This window comes from Peromyscus leucopus, chromosome 2 (genome assembly GCF_004664715.2).
Source record: "Peromyscus leucopus breed LL Stock chromosome 2, UCI_PerLeu_2.1, whole genome shotgun sequence".
In the NCBI taxonomy this organism is placed as follows: domain Eukaryota; kingdom Metazoa; phylum Chordata; class Mammalia; order Rodentia; family Cricetidae; genus Peromyscus; species Peromyscus leucopus.
Window position 1 is genome coordinate 99,735,889 of NC_051064.1, and position 26,764 is coordinate 99,762,652.

Sequence of the window (26,764 nt, forward strand, 5' to 3'; positions counted from 1 at the left end):
AGTCTTCTATTTTGTTCATTTGTTTATGTGTCTGGTTTTTTTTTTTTTTTTTTTTTTTTTTTTTTTTTTTTTTGTGTGTGTGTGTGTGTGTGCGCGCGCCAATACCCTGATGTTTTATTCCTACAGCTTTTTTAATATATCCTGAAATCTGGACTTCTGGTACCTCCAGAATTTCTCTTTTTACTTAGAATTTCTTTAGCTGTCCTGGGTCCTTTGTAGTTCTGGATGAATTTTAAGATGGTTTTTCTATTTCTGTGAAGAATGTTGTGGGGATATTGATTGAGATTGCATTAACACTATAAATTGCTTTCGATAGAATGATCACTTTCACAATATTAGTTTTAACAGCCCATTAGTATGGGGATATTTCTATTTCTTTATATCTTCCTCAATCTCTTTATTCAAAGATTTAAAGTGTATTAAATCCCCTTGGAAGTCTTTTGTAGCATTCTTCTTGGTTAGGGTTATTCCTATATTGTTTTTTTGAGACTATTATGAATGAGAGTGTTTAATTAGGGAAGAGATCATAAACTTGAGAGAAGGAGACATGGAGAAAGTTGGAGGGAGAGTGAGATGGGTCAGAATGATGTAGGCCATGGAGTAAGTTCTCAAAAAATAAATTATTTTAAAAATTAATAGCATAAGAAAATTAGGGAAGGATAAGAGAATTCTATTTATGGGGTGGAATTTTATTTAGTGAAAGGAAATAGAGTAGAGAGAACTGGGTGAAGAGCTTTGAATTTCATGTCAGGGCAATGGGATTACCAACCAATTTTAAATGTTTGAAGTAAAGTCTAAAGCTGATAGGTTTTGAAGTTCTTCCTAAAAGATGTGGCAAACACACACACACACACACACACACACACACACACACACACACACACACTATTTTATTAGAATTCCTCTCTCATATATATTTATATATATATTCTTTAAAAATGTTTTTTTTTTTTTTTTTTTTTTTTTTTTTTGTTTTTCGAGACAGGGTTTCTCTGTGTAGCTTTGCGCCTTTCCTGGAACTCACTTGGTAGCCCAGGCTGGCCTTGAACTCAAAGAGATCTGCCTGTCTCTGACTCCCGAGCTGGCATTAAAGGCGTGTGCCACCACCGCCCGACTCTTTAAAAATGTTTATACATATATATTCTTAGAAACATTTTTTACTTCTTTTATCTTTTGAGATTATAATATAACGCTATCATTTACCCTTTCCCTTTTCCTTCCTCCAAACCCTCTCATGTATCGCTCCTTGCTTTTTCAAATTCAGGGCCTCTTTTTAAAAATTAATTGATGTTATTTGTGTATGTATGTATGTATGTATGTATATTTTAATAATACATATATTTTTATATACTATACATTATATGTATTACAATAAGAAAAATATATATCACAATAAGGGAAAATATAATAAAGACAAAATATAAGAGAAATAATACCTGAAACAAATTTATAGTTTGGAGACAGCCCAGCCAATTCCAACTGGGATCAATTAAGGCTGACTTAGCTCACACCTGTAGATGTGAGTGCACATGGTCATTGTCATAAACCACCCAAATAGTAGGCGTCACATGGCAACGTCTTTTGTAATAGCTGGCCAGGACAAGGAGGGGAGTTTATAAACAAAAAAAATCCAGGGGTGTGAAGATCATTAGAATTGCTATAGTAAGACAGAATAGGACTCTGAGTAGATCAAAAACAAAGGAAACAAAAGAAAGAGACACTGGAAAGGACTAATTGAAGGAGCTCAGTGGCTGGTTAGACATCAGAGTTATGGAGTGAGAAGTTTTCTTGCTGGTGCAAATGCAGGGGTACAACAGAGACTGTTTGGAATCAGGTCAGAGGAAGATGAGCAGGAACAAAGACCCTGCTCTGAACATGGAGAACTGAACTGCAAATACACACGTCAGTGGGAAGTCCCCTCGTGTCTGTCTATTTATCTCTACAGTGAAGGCAAAATCATAGGGTTCTACCACGTAGTCGAATGCCAACTATGCAACAGGGCTTTGAAGAGCACTGTTGCAGACTGGCTGTGATAGCTAGTAAAATGAAAGCACTCACACTTTTATCTTCATACTGCCAGGTGCTATAGGCACTTTAATTCATATTTTAAAATCGTGTTACTGTCTTTGATGTTAGTCACACATTCTTTAAAAGAATTTTTTAGCAGAGAAATCGGAACTAATGTCTCTGAGAAACTGTGTGTGCATGTTTGAAACATTTTCAGAGGGTTATCCATAGGAAGAAAAAGATTAGTTACATAATAGTCCAATTCTCATCTTAGGAGACTTAGACAACTCCTTCAAGGTCTCCAAGCCTCATTCAGGTGTGAGATTAAGGCTTATCCTGTTGATTTCTAGGTGTCTTACTATTCTTGCATATATAAAGTGTTGTGTTTTCATAACATGATAAGCCTTACCTCCTCTTAAGGACATCCTTTAACTATCATCTGCTATTTGATGTTTGCTTGCGTCCTTCATGCAGGATCAGTCTTCATCAGGAACTTTTCTTTCAGAGCGAATTAATCTGTCCAGATTGTGGGCTACCTCCCAGGCTTATTTTTATCTATGTGTGAGTGATAAAGATCTGGAAGTTGTTCTGATTGGTGTGCTTCTATAACTACAGCAGGATTCCATTTACCACTTAGTCAAGGTGGTAATGAGGGTTTCTGTACCAGGCAACTGTGGCTGCCATCTGGCAAGGCAGCATTACATGCCTGCCTGGCAGACAGAACCAATTAGTCAGTCCCCACACCTCCCAGGAGGCCTTCCTGTATTTGGTAACTGGTGTCCCACACTGAGCCTCTTACAAACCCATAATGAATTCTAAGTAGAGAGAGGAAAGTCATTTCACTTTGGTATTACAGAACCAGCAAAGACTCCAAATCTAGCAAGTCCATGAGCTGAACTGCTGATACAGCAAATTTCTTCCAGGTGGTCATGGTAAATGCATACTCCATGTCAGCAGTGAGGAGCTGAACATAGGGGGATGAGCATCGAGATTAAAATTAGCTTATGTGCTACAATGGCTTTGTTTGTATCCAAGCAAAGGAGTGGATTCAATCTGGGAACAGCAGGGCCTAGAATCTGAGCATGAATCATCAGATGACACTTCTCAGCCTTATGATACTGGCAAGGCAACTGACCTCATCTTTCAGTTTCCTTCTCCATGAACTAAAGATGTGTTCCTTGGATCACTGGGTGATTTGGGATAGAAAGCAGCAAATCATGGCTGCTAGCTTAAACTGTGAGGAAGGAGTTCTTAAAGTTTTAGATAGGACAAACTTTTCTCTTGCTAATAGAATCCTTGTTTGTGAAATTAATTGAGCAGGAGAGCAAAGAATACTTATACATAATTATTCTCACTCTACAGCTACATATACAGGGTAGAAGAAAATGAAGGCCACCACAACTGGTTTTCATTTTCTTCTATCTTCTATAAGTTGCTGGGCAAGGGGAAGCGGGGAGTCCTGATCTACACCAAGAACTCAATCATGAGGGAACTCTAGGGAGACACAGACTACTTAGAAGAGAGGCATCACCACCGATCTGAGGTGAATCCAGTCTTGAAAAAATACTTGGAAGAACAAGGGTTAAGTTAAGGTTTGTTGGCAAACTTGTTGAAGGCTAGAGGATGGAGATTGTGGAGATGGAAGATCACCCATTCTTTGTTGGGGTGCAGAATCACCCTGGGTTGCTGTCCAGTCCTTTCAAGCCCTCCCTGCCCTACTTTGGCCTTTTTCTGCCCTCTGTCTGGAAGCTCCCATACTACCTGCATAAAGGTTGCCGGCTCTCACCCAGGGACATTTACAGTGGTAGAAACAGGAGCAGCAGCCGTGACTCTGAAATCACTGAACTGAAGTTTCCACCAATAAATCAGGACTGATCTGGATGATTCCTCAAGAAAGCCTTCAACTTTTGATACTTTACAACTATGATTTTACACTCTGCTTTTGACACTTCATTTAAATTATGTTTTTATTAAGATTATTTTATTATGGGGGAAAGGTATTTGGAAATCTTTGTCACTTGCATGTCCCATCACTTATATTGTGACATACATATTTGTGTGACAATTCCTTTGCAGTTTGTGTGTTTCTGACCTGGGAAGTAAGACTCTGGATAGGACCTGACAGTGGCCAGCAGCTGGTTGGAGGTTATCAACCACCTTGTTTTTCCGACCACTTGAGTTACTGTCATTCAAGTGTGTTGTTGTTGTTTTTTTTCCCCCTGGGGTGCCAGAACTTCCAGTGCTGGACTACTAACTGTGGGTATTGCTGGAATCTCAGTGCTGCTGAGTTCTGGGGACTTGGTTCCAGCTGTGGTTGGCCCTGGCCATCCAGAGGGGTGTTTGGTTCTTCAGTACATCATAAAAGCTCTGTCTATGAAGTGTCACATAGAAACCCTGGCTGCACTTCCTATTCTTAGGGCTGAGAACAAGGACACTGCTTACATCAAGGAGTCAAGAAACAAGGAATCTTGGAAACTAGTTCTGAAGCCCTCTCTTGCATATGCAGCATTGATTTGAGGGTATTTTTTTTTTCTTCCAGAATGGTGTTATTGCAGTTGAAATGCAATTCAAAAAGTTATTTTCTTAATGTGACAAAGTGATGGGCATGGCCATGTGCCCACCCTATGGTGGCTGGCTCAATGTATACTCCTAACTTAATAAATAATGCAGAACCATTTAAAAAAAAGAAAATGAAAGCCACTAGTTTTCTAATTTAGGCTTTATTTTCTAATTATTTACATTATGTTGTTTTCTAGCAATTGTGTAATATTTCATGATTAGGAAAATCAATTAAAATTTAAATAAAGTAAAAGGCTAAGGGTGTAGCTAAATTAGTATAGTGTTTATCTAGCTGGCACAATACCTAAGTTCCAGCCTTGGCACCACATAAACCAGGCATGGTGGCACATGCCTGTAATTCGAGCACCCAAGAGGGAAAGACAGGAGGAGAAAAGGTTGAAGGTAATCCTGAGCTACACAGGGTTTGAAGTCAGCTTGGGATAAAATTGGACCTTGTCTAGGAAAAAAGGTGGAGGAGGAAAAAAGCAGGGGATATGGAGCAGGAGGGAGGAGGAGCAGAGGGAAGAGGAGCAGAGTGAGGAGGAGCAGAGGGAAGAGTAGCAGAGTGAGGAGGAGCAGAGTGAGGAGGAGCAGAGTGAGGAGGAGCAGAGTGAGGAGGAGCAGAGTGAGGAGGAGCAGAGTGAGGAGGAGCAGAGGGAAGAGGAGCAGAGTGAGGAGGAGCAGAGTGAGGAGGAGCAGAGTGAGGAGGAGCAGAGTGAGGAGGAGCAGAGTGAGGAGGAGCAGAGGGAGGAGGAGCAGAGTGAGGAGGAGCAGAGTGAGGAGGAGCAGAGTGAAGAGGAGCAGAGTGAGGAGGAGAAGAGGGAGGAGGAGCAGAGGGAGGAGGAGCAGAGTGAGGAGGAGCAGAGTGAGGAGGAGCAGAGTGAGGAGGAGCAGAGGGAGGAGGAGCAGAGGGAGGAGGAGCAGAGGGAGGAGGAACAGAGTGAGGAGGAACAGAGTGAGGAGGAGCAGAGGGAGGAGGAGCAGAGTGAGGAGGAGCAGAATGAAGAGGAGCAGAGTGAGGAGGAGCAGAGGGAGGAGGAGCAGAGGGAGGAGGAATAGGAAGAGCAGGGGGAGGAGGCAGAGAACAGTAGTAGCAACAGTGGATCAGGCGTCTTATTTGCACACTCATGAGTGACTTCAGCTTTGGAGTCTCAGGTTGTCATCTGTCATAGTAAGAGAAACAGCAGTGGCACCTGCACCAGGTAACATAACACAGAGAATGCAAATAAAAAAGATGTACTAGAAGCACCTGTTCATAATAAAGTGTTTTCTTTTTTTAACCATAGTGTTATTACCAAAGTCATTCTTGGGAGTGACAAAACAAGAAATAAATCAATGCCAGAATCAAAATTAGAGAAAAACTCATAGACGTTTAGATGTTCATACAATATTATTTTAGTTTTGCTAATTCATTCTTCCCTGGTCTAAGTAGACCAGGGACCTCAAGGATTCATCTTGAGAAAGCCAATAAAATGTACTAAATGGGGGCCAGAAGGTCTGGGTTTCAGCCTCAATTATACCACTAACTTACTGGCCAAGTTACTTTCATAAATGGAATCCAGTGCTCAGCTGGAAGCTTCAGAGTGCATTCTGAAATCTACTGGTGGGCTGTCAAGCACTCCAAATATATAATATTTTGTCTGGTTCTTATGCACAGAAAATCGGAATCCATAGGCATTCATTTCCTCATATGGATAAAATCTAGCTAGCATCCCAGTGATTTTTAAAGGGCTATTAAAATTATAAGCTAAAAATATTTCTGTTTGAGTTTTATGCAGAATTTAATCAGTATTCTACTAAAATATCTGGCTGTCACTTAATGCTTGGCAGCATTGCAAAACGCCTACTCTATGTATCCATTTAATTGAAATTTCAGTAATTTTTGGAAATGGCACTTTGTTATCAATGAATCATTAGTTTTTGTCTTGATTTGGATCCAGTTTTCAATTGGTGCTATACTTGGCTTTTAATTTCAAATTACTAATCATTTAAATTTATCTTTCTCAAGACAGCTTTTATGGATTGTGTGGATGGTTACTAGCAGAGTCCAGTGATATGCATTTCTATCAAGACAGTTTGGGGATATTTTAAAATTAGACATGGTTGCATGGGATTTTGAAAATTAATAATCTCTTCTTGTAATGTGAAAGCAGGCAGACTTTCCTTTTCCAACAGACTGGAACCTTACATGGTGTGCTGGTTAGATTCTTGTCAACTTGACAAAAGCTAGAGTCATCTGGGAAGAGGGAACTTCAATTGAGAAGATTCCTTCTTTAGATCAACATGTAAGCAAGTCTGTGAGGCATTTGTTGATTAATGATTGATGTAGGAGTGCCCTGCCTATTTCGGGTGGTGCTACACTTGGCAGATGATCCTGGGTTCTATAAGAAAGCAGATTAAGCAAGCAAAGCAGATGGAGAGAGCCAGTAAGGGTTATCCCTCAGAAGTTGCTTCAGTTCCAGGCTCCAGGTTCTTGCCTTCAGTTCTATCTAGCCTTTATTTCTCTTCATGATGGATTATAAACTATAAGGTAAAATAAAGCTTTTCCTCCTCCCTAAGTTGCTTTTGATCACGGTGTTTATCACAGCAATAAAAAGTAAACTAAGACTTTAAGACAGATCTTAAAAGGTCTTATTAATAAAAAACTCCCAGGAGCCAGGTATTGGGATGAATTCTAAAAGATCAGAGAGACATAGCAATCCACAGCTAACCTCACCTCACCAACTTCTTAGCCCATCCTGTTTCCTCAAACTGAAAGCCTCTGAGTCCTCATCTGAATGGATCTCAGGTGAACTGCTGCTAAAAGCCCGAAAGCTTAAAAAGCTTCTAGTTCCTGGTCCTCACGCCTTATATACCTTTCTGATTCCTGCCATCATTTCCTGGGATTAAAGGTGTGTGTCACCATGCCTGGCTGTTTCCAGTATGGCCTTGAACTCACAGAGATCTGGATGGATCTCTGCCTCTGGAATGCTAGGTTTAAAGACATATACTACTACTGCCTAACCTCTGTGTTTAACATAGTGGCTGTTCTGTTCTCTGATCCCCAAATAAGTTTATTGGGATGCACAATATATCAACCACATAAGACACATGACTAGTGATACTTATTACTGTATTGATTACTGAGTATCAGTGAGTTTGCCACAGGCAAGTTATATTGAACAACTCAATTCATTGTAGACAAAGATGTCATACATAAAATCTCCTTGAAATTTAAGTTGAATTGTTTATAATTTCTGTTCTATGAAAAACGTACTAATTTCCCCTTGTATAAGTTTGTGTGAATTTGTTTTTTTCTGTATTTTCCTAATGAATTACCAAGAAAGGCATAGCTATTTCTTGTTACTCACCCTGCCATCCAGGAATCTGTTACTGAGTTCTCCTTTTAAGAACTTTTGATTGCTCTCTGGTTTCTGGCTGCTGCTTGAGTGCTTACTGTCTTTCTTATCAGCTGGGTTAGCAGTGATTTGCTGGTCAGAAGGGTCGGTGGGTCTTAGCAGGTCTCTGCTCACCTGCCTTGCATAATCAGCTCTGGGCTTCTGGAGTGTGGTTTGAGGTTCTGTCTTCAACTCCTCATTCTGCTTGCTGTGAAGAGAGAGTTTGCACCTTGTCAGTCATAAGGAACACTCATCATGCACAACGTTGGCATGAGAAGCAGAAGGTGTTAGTCTGGAAGCGTGAACAGCAGTAACAGCCCCGTGGGATGTAGTGGTAAACGTGGCTGTCTGTCTAAGCATCATACACCAGAGAGAACCCATGCTACTGTTGGTCTTCTCAGACTATCTTTTCTCTACTCAGCTTGTGAATAATCTACCTATCTGCTCCAGAACACTTACTATAAGAAATGAACATAGTAAAAACTGAACACTGACCATTAGCACATTGCTCACTTATAAATTCAAACAGGTATTTCTAGCCTTTGCATCTAGAAGAGGAAGTAAGTCAGAATATTTTGCCAGGCCCAGGCATGCTCTGTCTCTCCTCAGTTGTTTTACCCAGAAATTTATTTTCTCTCAATGGTCATTTCAATGTTAACCAGCAATAAAAAGAATAAAACTATAGGAAAGATTTAATTATAACTAATAAACAAAAAGTAAAGTCAGCCTTGTTTAATAAGTAAGTATTTATGAATAAAAATAACAAGGTATCACTTTATATGTACAAAATTTCTTTACAAATAAATTGAGAGTTGGCAAAAAGGCGTATCTCTGGTAACCTGAGTTCAATTCCCAGGGCCCAGATGGTAGAAGAAAACTGACTCTCACAAGTTGTTCTTTGACTTCCATTACAGTACCTGCCAGTCTCCCACAGATATAAATAAGTAAATAATTGTAATAATTTAAAAAAATTAAAATGCCAATGGCCACAGAAACAGATACAGTTTTTAAAGTGGTGTCTTGTAGAGCACCCAAAGATCAAAGAGCTAAAACTTTTTTTTCTTTTTTAATATATATATACATATATATATTTTATTTTACAATTCTATTCAGTTCTACATAATAGCCACAGATTCACTTGTTCTCTCCATTCCTGCCCCGCCTCCCCTTCCCCCCAGCCCACCCCCCATTCCCACCTCCTCCACATCATGGTCTCCCCCGAGGACTGGGATCGACCTGATAGACTCAGTCCAGGCAGGTCCAGTCCCCTCCTCCCAGATTGAGCCAAGCATCCCTGCATAAGTCCCAGGTTTCAAACAGCTAACTCATGCAACGAGCCCAGGACCTGGTACCACTGCCTAGATGCCTCTCAAACAGATCAAGCCAATCGACTGTCTCACCTATTCAGAGGGCCTGATCCAGTTGGGGGCCCCTCAGCCTTTGGTTCATAGTTCATGTGTTTCCATTCATTTGGTTATTTGTCCCTGTGCTTTATCCAACATTGGTTTCAACAATTCTCGCTCATATAAACCCTCCTCTTTCTCACTAATTAGACTCCCAGCGCTCCACCCAGGGCCTAACCATGGATGTCTGCACCCAGATTCCTCAGTCCTTGGATGGGTTTATGGCCCAACTATTAGGGTGTTTGGCCATTCCATCACCAGAGTAGGTCAGTCCCGACTGTCTCTCGACCATTGCCAGCAGTCTTTTGTGGAGGTATCTTTGTGGATTTCTGTGGGCCTCTTTAGCTCTTTGTTTCTTCCTTTTTTCATGTGGTCTTCATTTACAATGGTCGGTCTCCTATTCCTTGTTCTCCCTCTCTTTTCTTGATCCAGCTAGGATCTCCTGCTCTCTTTCCCTTGACCCTCGCCCTTCATTGCTCCCACTCATGTCCAGGCTGTTCATGTAGATCTCATCCATTTCTCTGTGTCTTTCTTGGGGTCCCATTTTCCAGGTAGCCTCACTGGTGATGTGAGTAGCAGTCCACTCATCCTTGTTCCACATCTAGCATCCTCCTATGAGTGAGTACATACCATATTTGTCTTTCTGAGTCTGGGTTACCTCACTCAGGATGATTTTTTTCTAGATCCATCCATTTGCCTGCAAACCTCATGATGTCATTGTTTTTCTCTGCTGAGTAGTATTCCATTGTGTATATGTGCCACAATTTATTTATCCATTCCTCAGTTGAAGGGCATCTAGGTTGTTTCCAGGTTTTGGCTATTACAAACAATGCTGATATGAACATAGCTGAGCAAGTGCTCTTGTAGTATGATTGAGCATTTCTTGGGTATATGCCTAAGAGTGGTATAGCTGGATCTTTGGGGAGATTGATTCCCAATTTTCTAAGAAAGCGCCATATTGATTTCCAAAGTGGTTGTACAAGCTTGCATTCCCACCAGCAGTGGAGGAGAGTTCCCCGAGTTCCACATCCTCTCCAGCATAAAGTGTCTTCAATCTTAGTCATTCTGACAGGCATAAGGTGGCATCTCAGAGTTGTTTTGATTTGCATTTCCCTGATGATTATGGATGTTGAGCAATTCCTTAAATGTCTTTCAGCCATTTGAGTTTTCTCTGTTGAGAATTCTCTGTTTAGTTCTAAAGCCCATTTCTCAATTGGACTGTTGGTCGTTTTGATGTCTAATTTCTTGAGTTCCTTATATATTCTGGACATCAGTCCTCTGTCACATGTGGGGTTGGTGAAGATCTTTTCCCATTCTGTAGGCTGTCGCTTTGCCTTGTTGACCATATCCTTTGCTTTACAAAAGCTTCTCAGTTTCAAGGGGTCCCATTGATTGATTGTTTCTCTCAGTGTCTGTGCTACTGGTGTTATATTTAGGAAGTGATCTCCTATGTCAATGCGTTCAAGACTCCTTCCTACTTTCTCTTCTAGCAGGTGAGCTGAAACTTTTTAATACAGAGACACATTCAAAAAAATATGTACTAATGAAAAAAATGCAAAAGATATTAAGAGTTTAATAATATATGTATATAATGAATATTCCTCTGTTTTATAACTCAATACATGAAACCATTAGAATAGTTGTGAATAATTTTAATGACACAAATGTCCAATTATAAAAATAAATGAAAATAACCATTTCAGCTATGAAAAATGTATGCATACAATATGAAAGCATAGTAAGTCTAAAAAGTCTGCCAGAACTTACCCAGTATCTCTGGGTAAGAAACCTAGGCTGTTAACATTACCTCTAGGAAGTCACATTCTGTCACACTATGTTGTTTTTCTATATGACAAAATATTTCTTATTATGAGAAATAATTACTTTCAAAGTAGTTATGCCTGGTGTCAAGAAAGCATTTTATAAACTGCAGTTGTTATTAATGATGAAGAAGATTTGTTTTAAAATATGACTTATGTCTGAGCATGAAACAGATGCTCCAGTATTTATTGATCTGATCCAAGTTAAACTATGATCAGTCCTTTGAATAAATGTGCAGATTTTGCAGTTATCTTTTTTTGTAATGGTGCATGAAATGAAAAAGAAAGTTTAGAAAGACCTCAGATTGGCATCTATGTGAAAGAACTGATATATCAGATACCTAAAAGGTGAGTAGAAAGAAATTCCCAGGGAGTCAGGGGAAAACCCAAGAGCATAGATTCAGCAGCAAACCAGAGAGGATGTTTCCAGAAAGAGGCTCTGACAACATGTTCAAATGCCAGTGCGTTCTGCAAAGTGTCTCCAGTTTAGCCATATGGACAGTGTCAGCAATCTCAGCAAGGGGTGTACATGGGAGCTAAAGGGGGTTCAATGAGCTAGTGAAAGTGGACACTAGAATAAAGTGGTTGAAGGGAAGACAGCAACTAGGAATCATAGACAGAAATTGTAAAGAATGGTGTGAAGAAATCTATCTACACGAGGTGAAGAGGGTGGCAACAGGCACATAATCTGAGTTTTCAGACAACTCTTTCCTACCATTGCATTTAAAATGGCAAAGACTTTTTCACACATTACAACACAAATGTGAAGGAGAATATGTCACTGAAGAAGGGAGGTGACCCCAATAAAGTCAGATGTTACGTCAGAGAGGCCCAGTGTGGGAAAGAAAACAAGGAAGACTCAACCGGAGAAATGTGTAGGCAACGTTTTGTGTTTGGCAACAACAGGTTGATAACTGCTAACAGCTTGAGTTTTTTCTCTGATAACATGGCAGTTACTCATTAAGTCTCACTGGAAAGTATGTAATAGAGAGTCTGAGTGAAGGAGAAATTATTTTATTTATCTGGTATGAAGGGTGGAAAAGAGACCTGGTGGCTGGACGGGAGGTAGCCAGCCAGGTAAGATGGAGAACGCGGACTTTTCAAGCATCAGTTTGGAAGTATGGATGCCCTCATGGAGATGCAGAGGAAGCAGTGGGATTCCCCAAGGACTACGCCTTGCCAGACTGGTAAAGTCCAAAGACAATAGTGAAAGGCAGAGTGTCAGAAGGAGGGAGTACATATTTGACAAATAGTACTTAGAGTGAGAAAAAAAGACATTGGTTTCTTTATTCAAGGTACTTAAATTTTCAATAAAAATAACAAACGATAAAGTTTGGAATTTTGTAGTTTAGAACTGATCTAGACTTGATCCTAGAAGTCAGGATAATGATTACCTATGGGGGTTAATACAGAGTACAGAAGGGAGTGTGGGGAACTTTGCAGATACTAGTATCTTCCCCTTCCTTGAATGGGACATTTGCTGCATGACTGTATGTGAAAATCCAGTGAGTGGCAGACAAGGAGTATGTGCTTTTATCTCAGTGCAGATATAGTTCTCTGAAATGTCCAGAGAAAATGGCATAAAACTTACAAATATATCTCCCTGACATATACACATCTAGTGAACATTACAAAGAATTAGCACTATTTGGTGTTCAGAGGAGAGAGGCATAACTATGGTCTGTGACAACTAGTAAAATAATTATATTACAGATGGTTTACCTCCATGATGCCTACCCTATAGCTCTTCCCATATCTTAGATTATTTGTTCCTCAAATCAATTCCATAGAAGGAGGATTCTCCTTCTCATTTTCAGATAAAGAAATTAAGGTTCAGAGATTTTAAATGACTACATGACTGTTTAATGGTAGGCTCTGATTTAAACTCTCTACTAGATACCCAGCTTTATATCTTGTAGGCAGTAGAGTTATAGAGAGACCATGAAGATTTGGGATTGTGTGAGGATCTGAAAATAAAGGCATAGACAACCAAAGCTAGAAGTGCAGACTTTGAAGGCTATGGAGCAGACATAACACCTATAGATGAAGGCAAAAAACCTATATCATCTTTGCTTTATGTACCTATAAAATCCTTCTCTTGGCAGACTCAAGACAGAAATGCCCAAGAAATTCTGCAATGTATCTGCCTGTCTTTTAGAACAACCACAGTCGATGTGAAACCAAAAATAGCCTGTTAGGTCTGTTTCAAGTTAAAAACTGTCTTTAAAAAAAAATACATAACACTTAAAAAATTAACATAAAGTAGACTCTCCAGCTGAAAAACGACATGTGTCTCTGCTTAGCACAAACAATTCTTCAACACACATTTCTTGTTGTGTTGTTCACAAACTCACAGTTCTTTCTTCTAGGCAGTGTGTTAACTACGTACTTTACTGAAAATAGAAGTTTGCCATTTTAAAAGAAAGGGGGAAACACACCATTAGTAGTATCTCTGAAACCTAGCAGTTAGTCTCCCCACAGCCACTTTTGACCTCAGCTTCTGATCCTTACGTGTACTGTGAAGAGCTCAGTGGCATCCTGGGCTGGAGCAATGAGGAAGAATTACAGTGCTACTGAGTGCTCAGTAAATTAGAGGAAGCTATCCGACTGTTCCCTCTCCCACACTGGAGACTTGCTCTACCCAGGCCTTTAGGGAAACACATTCCTGAAAGTCAGAGTCCTGAGGTTAGAGAGAAACACTGCAGGGTGAGTCGCAGAATTCTTTGAGCTGGTGATGGAGGGTCCCTGATGGCTCCCCCATGTAACTCCACCTCACCAGATCACGCATTTCATTTGGATTACATAAAATCTCAAATAAAGGACCCAGGGGGCCCAGCAAAAGGTCACTAGATACATCCTAAAGGTCTGCGAGCCTTGGCAGCCAGTCAATGTTCCCAATTTCCAACCATGTGCCAACTATCCTCTGGAGTAGACAGTCTGGAGAGTGATAGCATGGGGCTAGTGATCTAATTATAATTTTAGTAAACTGTTCTTATTTAAAGTCATAAATATCATCAACATAATCAGGGGCCTGGTCACCATCTTCCTTTTTTAGAAAGATATTAAATGTAAAATAGCAATTGGAGAGGGAATACACCTGAAATATCTCCAAACTCCACTCAATAACTGAAGGATAAGTTTGATAAAGTATGTTGAAAATATTACTGTGAAAATCTGAGGGTTTTAAACTTTTTCTTTCCTTTTTTAAGATATGAGAATATGACAAATGATTTAATTTCCAGAAAGATGTTTAAATTACGTTAATTTTACTCCTGTACGCATGCTAAATCAAATCACTTCTTGATCACTAGTGATGTCATAAATGTATATATCACCCCACATAAAGTCACATACATTCCTTCATGCTCGATTCATGGTATCCAAAGTAGATATATTGCTATGGTAACTGTAGATGATTAAATTATAATGCTACCTTTCTAGTCAGTGGAGACTTATGACATTAACCCAGCCCCATATGGCTCCAAAGCCAGCATGCCTCAATTTCATACCTGCAATTTTCAAACTATCTATAAATAGGGTTTTAAACCTCTTGTCCTTACAATGTTAATACAAATTTTAGTGAAAACTAACCCAGAGTGGTATCTATTCTATCTGTTGACCTAGTGTCTTTGTAGAACACCAAAGTGGTCCTTTAGCTGGTGTTTGTATTTTCTCAGAGATAGAGATGTTAAAATCCCAAAGTAGCTCAACTCCTTATAACATTGAGCTAAGCTCTGGGATTAATGAAGATAATCAAAGCTTATGGTTTTCAGCCCATTTATACTATAGTATTTTAGAGAATAGATCAGATATCTCAAATTGGCGTGATCACAGAGGGTATAAAATTAGTTACTAACACAACCAACAACTGTTCTTTGCTGTGATTTTAAATTGTAAATAATAATAATCTCAATATCTCTGCTCTCCTTAAATCTCTTTTCATTATATATAGTTTGGTAGTAATAGATATGCATGCACCATGGACCTTGTCTTCTGTTTTTGTTTAGGTGTATATGTTATTACCTCCTTATTCTGATGGCATAGACGTGCATTAAATCTAGCCATTGTATTCAGACTGTGTTATCTTGAAGCACTCATTAGGAGGAAGTACACATTTAAACATAAATTTTCAGTAGTGTGACAATTGAAAAAAATCTAAATTACATAAAAAGAAATATAATCTATAGGAGAGGTTCAAATTGCACCTATTTAAGGAAGATAAAATGGCCTCATGAAAGAATTACATATAAGTCAGTGTTAAAAGAGAAAATAGAGAAAGAAGTATTCCAGGAAAAATGGATCAACTGACTCTTGAGAAAAGTGGTAGTGTTTTGCAACCTATGGGCCTCATATTCATATTTTTGGTTGACAATATACTGTGGGCAAACTTACACACCAATACCTTAAGCTCTTTACTATTTTAAATACTTAATACTTTCTTGATGTGCTAATACAGAAGAGTCTAACCCACCATGTACCTTTAAGATTTAGTCATGAAATTTTCATTAATTTAAATGCTCTGTTCTGTGAAATGTATTCCTTTGGTGCTTAGATTCATGCTACTCTCTTGCCTGAGAAACTGACCAGGTAGACTCTGTCAGCAGTTCTCACATCTTCTGCTGGTGGCTTTAGTATTGGATGGGGTTTTCCCTGTAATTTGGCTCAGTCTTCCCATGCCTCTGTACTAAATACTACTTCCTCCATTATAGCAGCCTGCCTGGGCTGCAGAATGCTCCACTTAATTTCAGTGCCATTCCTCTCGTGTTTGTTCCAGATTTAATGCTGGTACTCACCTTGTCGATGCTGACCCATCATCCCTGTGCTGCACACTGGACTTTTCTTAATCTGATTCTGTACCTCTGCAATTAGTCACAACTAAAGCTTTCTAAATGTGGAGGGTAAATGCACAAATCTGTTTACTAATAGAGTCCAGCCTTACAATTTATGGAAGTCTAAGAAATGAACCATTATGATCAACACTATTTTCACAAGATGGAACCATAAAACACTTAAGCCAGAGTACATACAGTTTTTTTTGTTGTTTGTTTTTTGTTTTGTTTTTGTTTTAAGATACAGTCTTTATTGGGCTCACTACAGGAGTCCAGTGGTCATGAGGACCTTGGTGAACTTTCTGATTTTCTTCTCCACACTCTTCTCTGCCTGTTTCTGTAACCTCATGAGCTTCTTCCAAAAGTGGATCTTGATCTTTTCCTTCTGTTTCTCCTACAGAGTGGCTGTCATATACCTGGCGCTTTCACAGGACCTCATGAGCCTGATGCCCAGGTATGCAGACTTTCTAGTAGGCTTCAGTCACGCAATCTTCTTGTCATAAGGTGGAGGGATCCCACTGAGGCATTCGAGGCACCCTGACCTACTTGGTCTTGTGAGGCAGTTTGCCTCTCACAGTGCATCAGAAAATGCAGCTCCAGGCAAGGAAGTGGTGTAAGGACCTGGAGAAGGGCTGGTATTCATCTGCTTTCAGAGAAAGGCCAGGTACTTTTACTTGTTTCTGTAGAAATTTCCAGAAATGTTGATGCCCTCACAGAGCATAACCACTACTGTCCAGCTCAGCAGCATCTGCTTGGCCACAATGGCTGCCAGGCAGGGCAAAAGATGGCCTTGGCCACTCAGTACTAAAACCTGCCCCTCTGCCATCTTCTGCAGCTGCCTGGGATGTTTCTAGTGCTGGGGATCTGTCCTGGTTAGCTCGATACAAGCTAGAGTCATCTGGAAGAGGGAACCCCAATTTAGAAAATGTCCTGCCACTAGATTGGCCTGTGGGCAAGCCTGTGGTACATTTTTATTTATTTATTTATTTATTTTATTTATTTATTTATTTATTTATTTTATTTATTTATTTATTTATTTATTTATTTTTTGGTTTTTCGAGACAGGGTTTCTCTGCGTAGCTTTGCGCCTTTCCTGGAGCACACTTGGTAGCCCAGGCTGGCCTCGAACTCACAGAGATCCGCCTGGCTCTGCCTCCTGAGTGCTGGGATTAAAGGCGTGCGCCACCACCGCCCGGCAATTTTTTTTTTTTATTGATGATTGATGGGGGAGGGCCAAGCTCACTGCTGGCAGTGCCACCCCCTGGGCTCATGGTCCTGGGTCCTATAAGAAAGCAAGTTGAGCAATTCACAGAGGCAAGCCAGTAAGCAGCACCCCTCTGTGGCTTCTGCATCAGCTCTGCCTCCAGGTTCTTGTCCTGTTTGAGTTCCTGGCTGGACTTCTCTCAGTAATGCAGTACAAACTAAGAATTGTATCATGAAATAAATTCTTTCCTCCCCAAGTTGTTTATGGTTTTATCTAAGACAGGATATGTTCTCAAGCTTTGATTATACTGAGGTATATAGACATTTAAAGGTTTGATGAGAGCATACTTTTAAAAATCCCACACATTCTTTCTCCAAGCCTTGTCGACTCTGAATATTTTCATCTTTAAAATGTTTTAAATTTGATTTGTGAAAATAATATCTCATTGCTATATAAATTTCTTATAGTACATTGCAGGCTGAATTTTCCTGGTAATATTGGTTGTTCATTTCTTCTTTTGTGAATTGCCTGTCTGGGCCTATTGTCATGTTTTGTAGCTGGACTGCTCATCTTTTCCTTATGAGCTGAAGGAGCCCTGTATTTTAAGAGGGTTATTTTGTGAAGGGTGAGAGCCACAGGCATCTCAAATAGTACTTAGTGTTTTATTTGAAGTTTTCCTCCCTCCCTCCTTCCTTCCTTCCTTCCTTCCTTCCTTCCTTCCTTCCTTCCTTCCTTCCTTCCTTCCTCCTCCCTCCCTCCCTCCCTCCCTCCCTCCCTCCTTTCCCTCCCTTCTTTCTTTCTTCCCTCCCTCCTTCTTTCCTTCCAGTCTTTTCTTCCTTTTCTTGAAAAATAGAATTTTAAATGATAAAATGTCAACTTTTACCATATAGTCTCGACATCCACGATCAGTAGGTGCACATTTTTCTTGATATTCTATAGAATGCTGCAGACTGAAGATTCATGCCTGTGCCTTATACTATGCATCCACATCTGCAGTATCTTACGTTTCTTTGTACTTCTCATAATACCTCAAACAAACACAAAACCAAACACAGGGAATCCATGGAAACCACGGTGACAGTTAAGACTGTCAACCTGGGCAGGTTCTAGAATCACCTAGGAGACAGCTGCTGGGTATGCCGATGAGAGTTTCAAGATTAGATAAATTGAGGAGGGACCCACTATAACTGCCTGGACGGAAGTTATGAGAGATGCTTAAGACTAAAGCAAGCTGAGCACCAGCATTCACTGCACTGTGCATCTGACTGTGGGTGCCCTGTGACCAGCTGCCTCATGCTCCTCTGTAAGTCTTCCAACAGAACCAAAGTCAGCCCTTCTCTCCTTAACTTTCTCTTTGTCCCGTGTTTTGTCACAGGAAGGAGAAAATCAACTCTGGTGTTCAGTTGTTTTTTAAAGATTTATTTATTTTTAGTGTGTGTGTGTATGAGTGTTTGACATGCATGGATATATGTGTACCACCTGTGTGCCTGGTGCCCTTGGACATCAGCAGAGGGTGCCAGATTCCCTGGAGTTAGACAGTTGTGAACTGCTGTATGGGGACCTGACTCATCTGCAGAAGCAGCAAGTGCTTTTAATCACTGAGGCATCTGTTCAGGCCCCAGTTGTACATTTTAGAGGACTACAGTGTAATATTTATTCTCCCCCATGCTCCCTTCCTCCCTTGATGTTTCCTTCTTTCCCAGTATTGGAAATTGAACCCTGAGTCTGGCACATTCTATTCCATCATTGAGTTTTATTCTCAGTCCTATAATATTTCAACCAATCCATGTATCATGCACCAATGTCAATATTTTACATCATGAAGTTTATTCAGGGTTTATCTAGAAGCTATAATTTCTCTTTCCCAGATTATCATTACAGTACCCTAAATGGTTTCTCTCTCCTCTGTTACTCCCAGTTTATCTACCATTCAGCTAGAACCATGTTTTAGAAAGTGTAAACATGATATGTTATCCACTGTTCTCAATTTTCCAATGGTTTCTCACCCTACATAAAACAGAGTTCACATCACAGGTCATACAGCCCGAAATCCAAGCCTGCTGGCCTCTCTGATCTCAGACATTTCCTTGTTGTTGTTGTTTTTGAGCTCTGTGCAGTCAATTTAGCACCCCTGTGTTGGTCAAAGTTGCTAGGGAGGCCAGTTGGCTGACACCTGAACTTTGACCTGTGGAAAGTTGCAACCTCATCTTTTGAAACAGTGGAAGAAAGAAGATGCATACATCTCTACACTAAATTAGAATCTAATAGGATAGTGACTGCTGGAACACTGGCTGCTCATCTTTAGCCCCTTACTGCCAGCTAACCTGGGATCATTCTCATGCATGCTGCTGCCTGGGTGTTTCCCCAGGGACTCGGGCAAATTCTACCTGCTCAGAGAGGCCTTCTGAGAATACTTTTTGTATTTGTATTTGCAGTCCCTTCTCTTTTTCTGATTGTACTGTTCTCATCCGAGTAGTCACCACTTGCTGTGTGTCTCTTGCTACTGGCACTTTATGTGTCCTGCTGAATCCCCAAGGCTCAGTTATCAGTAGGTGATCATTCCTATCTGTGGAAAGGATGGTGATGGTATCACACATAGCACATTGATTTCTAACTCTGTTGGCACTTTAACAAGTGTGAGAAAAATCATACAAAATTTATTATTGTGAATGACCTCATAGGATAAAGAGTGACAGTTATGTGCTCTGAGAGAGTCTTATGAGAAAATACCAGAGAAAACATGAACCTGTAATACCAAGGTAAACTGTTACAAATGTTTACAATCTTCCCCCCTAAAACTTTATAGAAAACTTTCCTGGTGTTTAATACTGTTGTATTGATAATATTATCTACAGGCCAAAGGGTTTGTCACTGACCTTTGACATTAGAAGAAATAATAGAGGTCAACTTTATTTACTGAAAGAGGTTTCTTAGACTCTATACATTTCACTTATATTCATCAATTCAATACCTAGATCCTCTTATTATTCCACTCCAGCCACATTTCACTCACTATAGCTCTGCCATAAGGATCTTCCATAATACTCCCTTCATCTTCACTGTGATGGGATTCCTTGTATCAAGAATCAAGCACAGTCCTCCATGGAGTACTGAGTACAGAGGATATCCACATCTCTCTGGGTTTCTTAGTGCATGCTCAGCACAAACAAAGACTAAAACCTAAGCATCTAATCCTTATAACCATGACCCATGCACACTTACCAACTGTAGACTTTATATATACCATGTTGATTTGGTTGTTAGTATATTTTCCTGCCAAGGCTCCTTAGGATTCTGCTACTTGCTTCTTTACTATAATGAGTACCCAGTTTTCCTTGATTGTATGTTAGAAAGTGTCACACACAAAATATCCCCACTTCAGGAGGTAGAATTGTTAATTATTCCATTACCTAAGAGCAACTATTTTGATGTGCACTATAGCTTTAATATGGTCTGTGCCCTTCAAAACTCATGTTGAAATTTAATCCTCATTGTGAGATACTAAGAGGGTGAAAATTTAATCAAGCTATTATTTTTAGAGTGGGAATTTTATGAGGCAATTTGGATGGAAAAAAAAATCTAGAACAGCACCCTGTGATAGAATCCTGAATTTGAAAAAAAAAAATGAGAGAAAACAGATGAAATAAACATGCACACAATCTTTTTCACTGCCATGCATGGCTGCTCCACTTTAAGACTCTGCCATGGGGAAGGCCATCATCTGGCACAATCCTCAGTCTTAGACCTCCAGAACAATGGGCCCCAAATAAACCTATTTTGCTCAGATTTGTCTGGTTTGTGGGACTGTGCTGTTAGCAACAGCAAATGAATAGCAGGATCTAACCTGCCTCAATAGTATGCCTTGTGTCAGACCATTGTGAGGGCGACGATTCATCAGAATTGACAATACTGCATCTTTTCATCCCCTTCATTTGGGCTGCATGGTCTCATCAGTAAGAGGATGGACTGCATAATTGAATCTGCTTTTTGTCAACATGCACTGCTCCTTGGAGATCATCACTTTATGTTTCATTCTCATAATGATATGTATTTGTCTGTTTAGCTATAATTTGTCCAGGGGTTGTTCACAAGCCTCTGAATTTCATTCCCCATTCTTATCTACTCTTTTTTGGAAATGAGATAAAGGCATTTTTTTCCTTTCATTTGGGCTATCAGAGACTATTCAGGAATCCTGAGTAACATCTGCATGCTATTTGGAAGCTTGGAATTGTAGGCCTGAAATCCTTTAAAGCTACTAAACATTGTCTTTCAAATTTTTACCTTTCTTTGCAACTGCATTGCTCTAATTCACTTACTCAGCTTTCAACATGTACAGGACTTTGTACTTTCTGCCAAGGATACAATTTAGCACATAGGACTTCATATTAAATAGGACAGACAGAAATGTAGCAAGTTTCAACACAATAAGATACTTAAGGGTGTTGTGGGTGCAACCAGGTGCAGTGGGTTTGAATTTTAGAAAGACCCTGCTGGCCACAGTGGAGAATTGGGATTTTTTTACACCAGAATGTGTAAGACACTGCAAAATGCCCACATACTTTCCTTAATCCCCCCAATAACCTACTAGATAAATGCCATTAAATTCCTGCTTTATAGATATAGAATAGAATGCTAGGCATATCACCACACTTTTGCAATGTCAACAGACCAGGAAGGAACAGGAATAGGACTAAACTCCCATCTTTCTGCTCTGTAGAGCCCTCCAAATCATGGACCCCAGGTCCTGACATGCTCACTTCCTAGTCCATTCAGACATCACTCCCAGTAGCATTCATTTTGGAATTGCTTTGGTGTGACAACGCTAGTAGTGGAAAAGCAAAAGCAATTGATGTTACTAATCCATTTTGGCAACACTGGTCATGGGATCTGCATTCACAGGTTCTGACTCAGTTGCTGTTGAGTCGGTCCATACATTCATTTTTAAGTATGCTTTTGGTGACCGTCTTTTGAGTTTAATAAGTATTACTTCCTGTAGCTATGTTCAATAACACAATAGTGGGAAGAACCAAAGAAATCATCTTTGGAGGGAAAGGCAACTAGCTGCTGAGTTGCCTAAAGACAATAGTTCTAATTGGCATTCTTTTCTTTTCTTTTGCAAAGCACTAAAACTCTAGAAGAAAGAGGTTGCCATGCTCTTCTCTGCCAAATACCTAGTTAACTTTGGAGATGTCTAAATGACCCTCCTCAAATGACCTGTCAGCAAGGGAAGAAAGACGTGCTGGCAATGCTCTGAAAAGTTTGCTTAGAGAAGAAACAAACGCAAGAAGAGTAAGTGAAAACCTTACAAGTTGTGATTCATTATTAATCCCACTCCTGTAATTCACAACAAATTGACTAATAGTCTGCCTCCCTTTCTCCCTCCCAACACCAAATTACTGCATGTAGTAGATTACAAACTTGACTAGGAGAAGCAGCAATATTCCATTAATATTTATAAGTGTCATAATGCTCATATTTCCCATATATTTGGAAAATCAGCCCAAGTAATTAAAGAGAATTGGGGAATTATAAAGATGAAAATATCAGAAAAATTGCTCATGGAGTTATCAACCCTATTTTACTTCTACTTTTACATCTTAATGACTTAATTTTGCACAGATGGCACTTTTAAAATTTCTTAGTTTAAAAAAAAAACAATTTCATTGTTATCCAAGAAATACAGTCATTTTTTCAGAGAGGAAACTTACATCATTGGCTTTTCCACAACATATCGAAAGTGTTTACTTCCAATGATTTTCACCATGATTTCCGGCATTGGCTCTGATCTATGGGAGGTCTGCCAACCTGAAGACATGGATGGTCTCTCTCCAAATCTTGTTAGGTCCTTAGGGTTAGAAAATAAATAGGTTCTCCTCTTGATTTCCCACCAGGTAGTTATGGATTCCTTATCAACCACATCAACAATAACATCAGGACCCACTGGCATTATATAGACTACTCCACTATAGTGACTAAGTTAAAGATATTTGAAAACATCAGGAGGAACAGAAAGATCATTGCATTCCATGATTTTCCTTAAAAGCAGAAGATGAAATTCTTACGTAAAGGATGCAGCATCCTTGTCCTTTGAGAAGTCAAGACTAAATCAGGTCTGACAAACCTTGTTAAAATGACTCTCTTCAAACCTCAAATAATTCAGTTGCTCTATTACAACTATTCCTTATCCAGTTCTGACATAAGCAATTTATTCTAAATACTTTTTGGAGAAGTCTCACTTCCTTATTGCGGGTGGGGTAGCAGTTTCTTGTGCTATGTAAAGTGTGTATTACATAATGCATATGGTTCTTTTCCATTAATTCTCCAAATATCCAGGACCTGGGAAAATTGGGTAAAAGGCTGTCATCCCTATACCTCACTTAACACTCCCAATAAAGTTTCCTTTTACATTTTTAAAATTACATTCGTGTGTGTGTGTGTGTGTGTGTGTGTGTGTGTGTGTGTGTGTAAGTCAGAGAAGAACCTGATGCAATCAGTTTTCTCCTTTTACCATGTATTTCCTAGCTAGTGAACTCATGTTCAAAGGCCAAGCCATCTCCCCAGCCAGGGTGTGAGGTACTATTAATAACCATGACCATTCTTGCTTCACTGTCAAGGGAAGAGGTACGCATAGCTAGAGCTGTCAGTTCCAGAAGAAGATCTGCAAAGCACACAAACTGAGTCCTTAGGTGACTACATCTTTCTCCACTCCAGGGCCTGGGATGGGATTATTCTGAGGCCAGAGGAGAAAGCTGGGCTGTAGTAGAACACTTGAATCAAAGATCAGCTCTGATACTCCCTTTTGCCATCTGTGATTCCTGTTATGCTCAGAGACTTTCGGTGCCTCCAGAAAACAAAGTGTTTGAAGAAGCATTGTACTTTGAAAAGGGGATTCATTATCTCCCATCGGTACCCACAGCTACCAGCCTCAGTAATTGAAAACCTGCTTGAGATAAGCCCAGGGTGTTTAAACCCGAGTGATGCTAGGTGAACCCGGTAGACCATTTCTTTTCAGAGAGTCCATGAGATGTCTAGAACTTACTCTAATTTAAACACTGGCTTTACTGATTGGGAAATTGAGGCCAAATGCTAGCTCACCACGGTGATTGGAGGGGAAAGGAGAGGGTAGGAGTCTTTCCAGTGTTCTGCTCTGATAGCTACCACAGGGTCCTTCCCAAGAGTCCAGTTCACTTAGTACGAACAGCACTAAAGCCCTAGAAGAAACTGCATCCAGCCCACCACAGACTCTTTAAAGCTGTGGGTGTGGAAAACCAAAACTAGGATTCGAGACTATCAGGTTTGCTATTTGCCCCGCAGTGGGGCATCAGCCTTGTGCTGGGACCAGAGGGGCAGGCAGTCTTACCGCTGAAGTGGTGCTTCCTACCCAGGAAGTTCAGAAGTACGAGTGCTTCGGTCTAAAAAAACAACCCAGAATGTTGGCAAGGAGCTTCGGAATCCAGCCAATCACAGCGCCTGGATCACGGCAGGGGCCTGGCAGCCCTGTTGCTAAGGACGCACAGAGGCTGCTGCTGGGTGGAAAACAGATTTCTCCTCACCTACTGGTGGCTGCCAGTTCTGGGGGTGGGGGGAGGGACCAGGTGTCCCAGGGTGTGGTTGCTGACAGGAGGAAGCTGGATGTTTTGAAGTCTGTGCTGAAGGTTCTCTGAGCCTTTCCAGAAGCCCATCTTGCTCACCTCTGGACTGATGTTGCTTCACCCTTCCACTTAGACTTCCGTTTTCTGAAACTTGCACAGGTTGAAGTCTTTAGACTAACCCATGCTGGGGATGGCATGGCTTTGGGTAAACCTCTTCTTTGCTCCAGGATTGTTTCCTGCTGATGCAAAACAACAAACAAACAAGATAATTTGTTAACAATAAATAAATTTAAAACACTTGAAGATGTTGTAACTCAGTTGATTGTTTGTCTAGCCTGCATGAGGATCTGTGTTTAATCCCCACCATGAAGATCTGGGTTCGATCCCCAACACTGTGTAAACAAGGGGTGATGGTGAGTGCCTATAATCCAGGAACTCGGATAATAGGAGGACCAGAAGTCCAAAGTCATTCTTGGCCACCTGTTCCAGTTAAGTCTGGGCTACATAAGATCCTGTTACAAAATAAGTAAAGAAACAAAGTTTTAATAATGACCTTGAATGCCATCTATATGCAAGATCATTTATTTGAGCCAGAGAGGTATTGCATTATTGACAACTGCCAACTAAACATTTTGCTTTTATTTTTAAGGACAAGTAACTGAAGCTTGGGTATTGTGAAATTACCAAGTCCCCCCAGAGGCAAGTGAAGGAGCTCAATTATCACAGGGCCTCTCCGTTCATGTATAAACATCCCTTCAGGTGTAGAGACCTATGGTTTGCATAGTTTGGTCTCAAGATAGATCTCTCGATTCCAGCTTAAACCCTGCAATTTCTATTTGAACAAACCTATAGTGCAGTCATTTTCAACCTTCCTAATGCTGAGACCTCATGTTGTGTTGACCCCCAACCACAAAATTATTTCATTGCTACTTCATAACTGTAATTTTGCTACTGTTATGAATCATAATGTACATATTTGCTATGCAGGATATGACCTGCACCGCCCCCCCCCCCCCCCCGCCCCGCGCCCCCATGAAAGGGTTGTATGACTGCCAGGGGTTCGAGACCCACAGGTTGAGAACATTGGCTCCACTGGCTTAGCACACCAATTGGAGTTTGATTTACTCAGCGTAACTCAGTATATCCCTCCTCCTGCATAACTTTTCTGTCCAACCCAGATTTCTAGGTTCTCTGTCCTCTGTTCAAAGACTGTAAATATGAGTAATGGCACGTTAATTTGACTCCAAAATGGTATCATTGTGTCAACTCCCACGTCCAAGGACCTGCCTTCAGGCCCTGGCTCTGCTGTCTTTGCAGTTTTACTGCGGCCTCTGCTGCCAGTTGCAGGCAAAGAAGGATGGCCTTACTTCAGGGCCTCACTCTCTAGAGGTCAGCAGACACAAGCAAAACTCATGACACACAGTGCCATGGGAGCAAAATATCTCCTTCTCCCATCTGCAGCCCTGTTTTCACACTGTAGACTGCCCAGCCTTCCCAAGGCCCAGCTCTAACAGAACCTCTTCTGTTAGAGCTCAAAGTCCCAGAGGCCCATGGTTTACATATTCTGTTCTCACTCCAGGCTTAAACACAGCAATTTCTGTTTGAGCAAACCACTCGTAGATAGAGCATGGCCTGGAATTTATGTTTCGTAGTATAATTTTCCATTCTCCTGGAAACTTTCCCATCTTACCCTTTCTTTGGGGTGTTTTTTGTTGTTGTTTTTTTTCCTTTCTAAGTAATCTTTGTGAGGCTGTCACTTAAATTGCTCCTTCAACAGTACATCTTCCTAAAACCGATTAGACTATTGACCAACAAACTTTAGAAACCAAGGAAGCCTGACGTCTGGTGGGACTACCAGGAAGTGAGGAAGGAGGTTGAGATTTTTGGTGCAGGTTTGTATTAACAAACTCTGTCAGGATAGCTGGTCAACAGTGGGAAACAGAGCTGAAAATGAAACAAGTAGAAGGGAGAGG

At 40.4% G+C, this 26,764-nt stretch overlaps 1 protein-coding gene and 1 pseudogene across 1 annotated transcript in view; both read right to left on the reverse strand.

Annotated features, from left to right (window-relative positions):
* C2H1orf87 (chromosome 2 C1orf87 homolog) overlaps positions 1-24,640 on the reverse strand; it is a 73,167-nt gene extending 48,527 nt beyond the window's left edge. Inside the window, exons 1-3 of the mRNA XM_028870291.2 lie at positions 24,560-24,640; positions 22,908-23,044; positions 7,917-8,151 (exon numbers count right to left, since the gene is read on the reverse strand). Of these exons, the coding sequence (XP_028726124.1) occupies positions 7,917-8,151; positions 22,908-23,014 (342 nt within the window). The 5' untranslated portion in view covers positions 23,015-23,044; positions 24,560-24,640. The remainder of the gene's footprint in view (positions 1-7,916; positions 8,152-22,907; positions 23,045-24,559) is intronic.
* LOC114693758 lies at positions 16,258-16,821 on the reverse strand (annotated as a pseudogene).
* Positions 24,641-26,764: the final 2,124 nt, after the last annotated feature.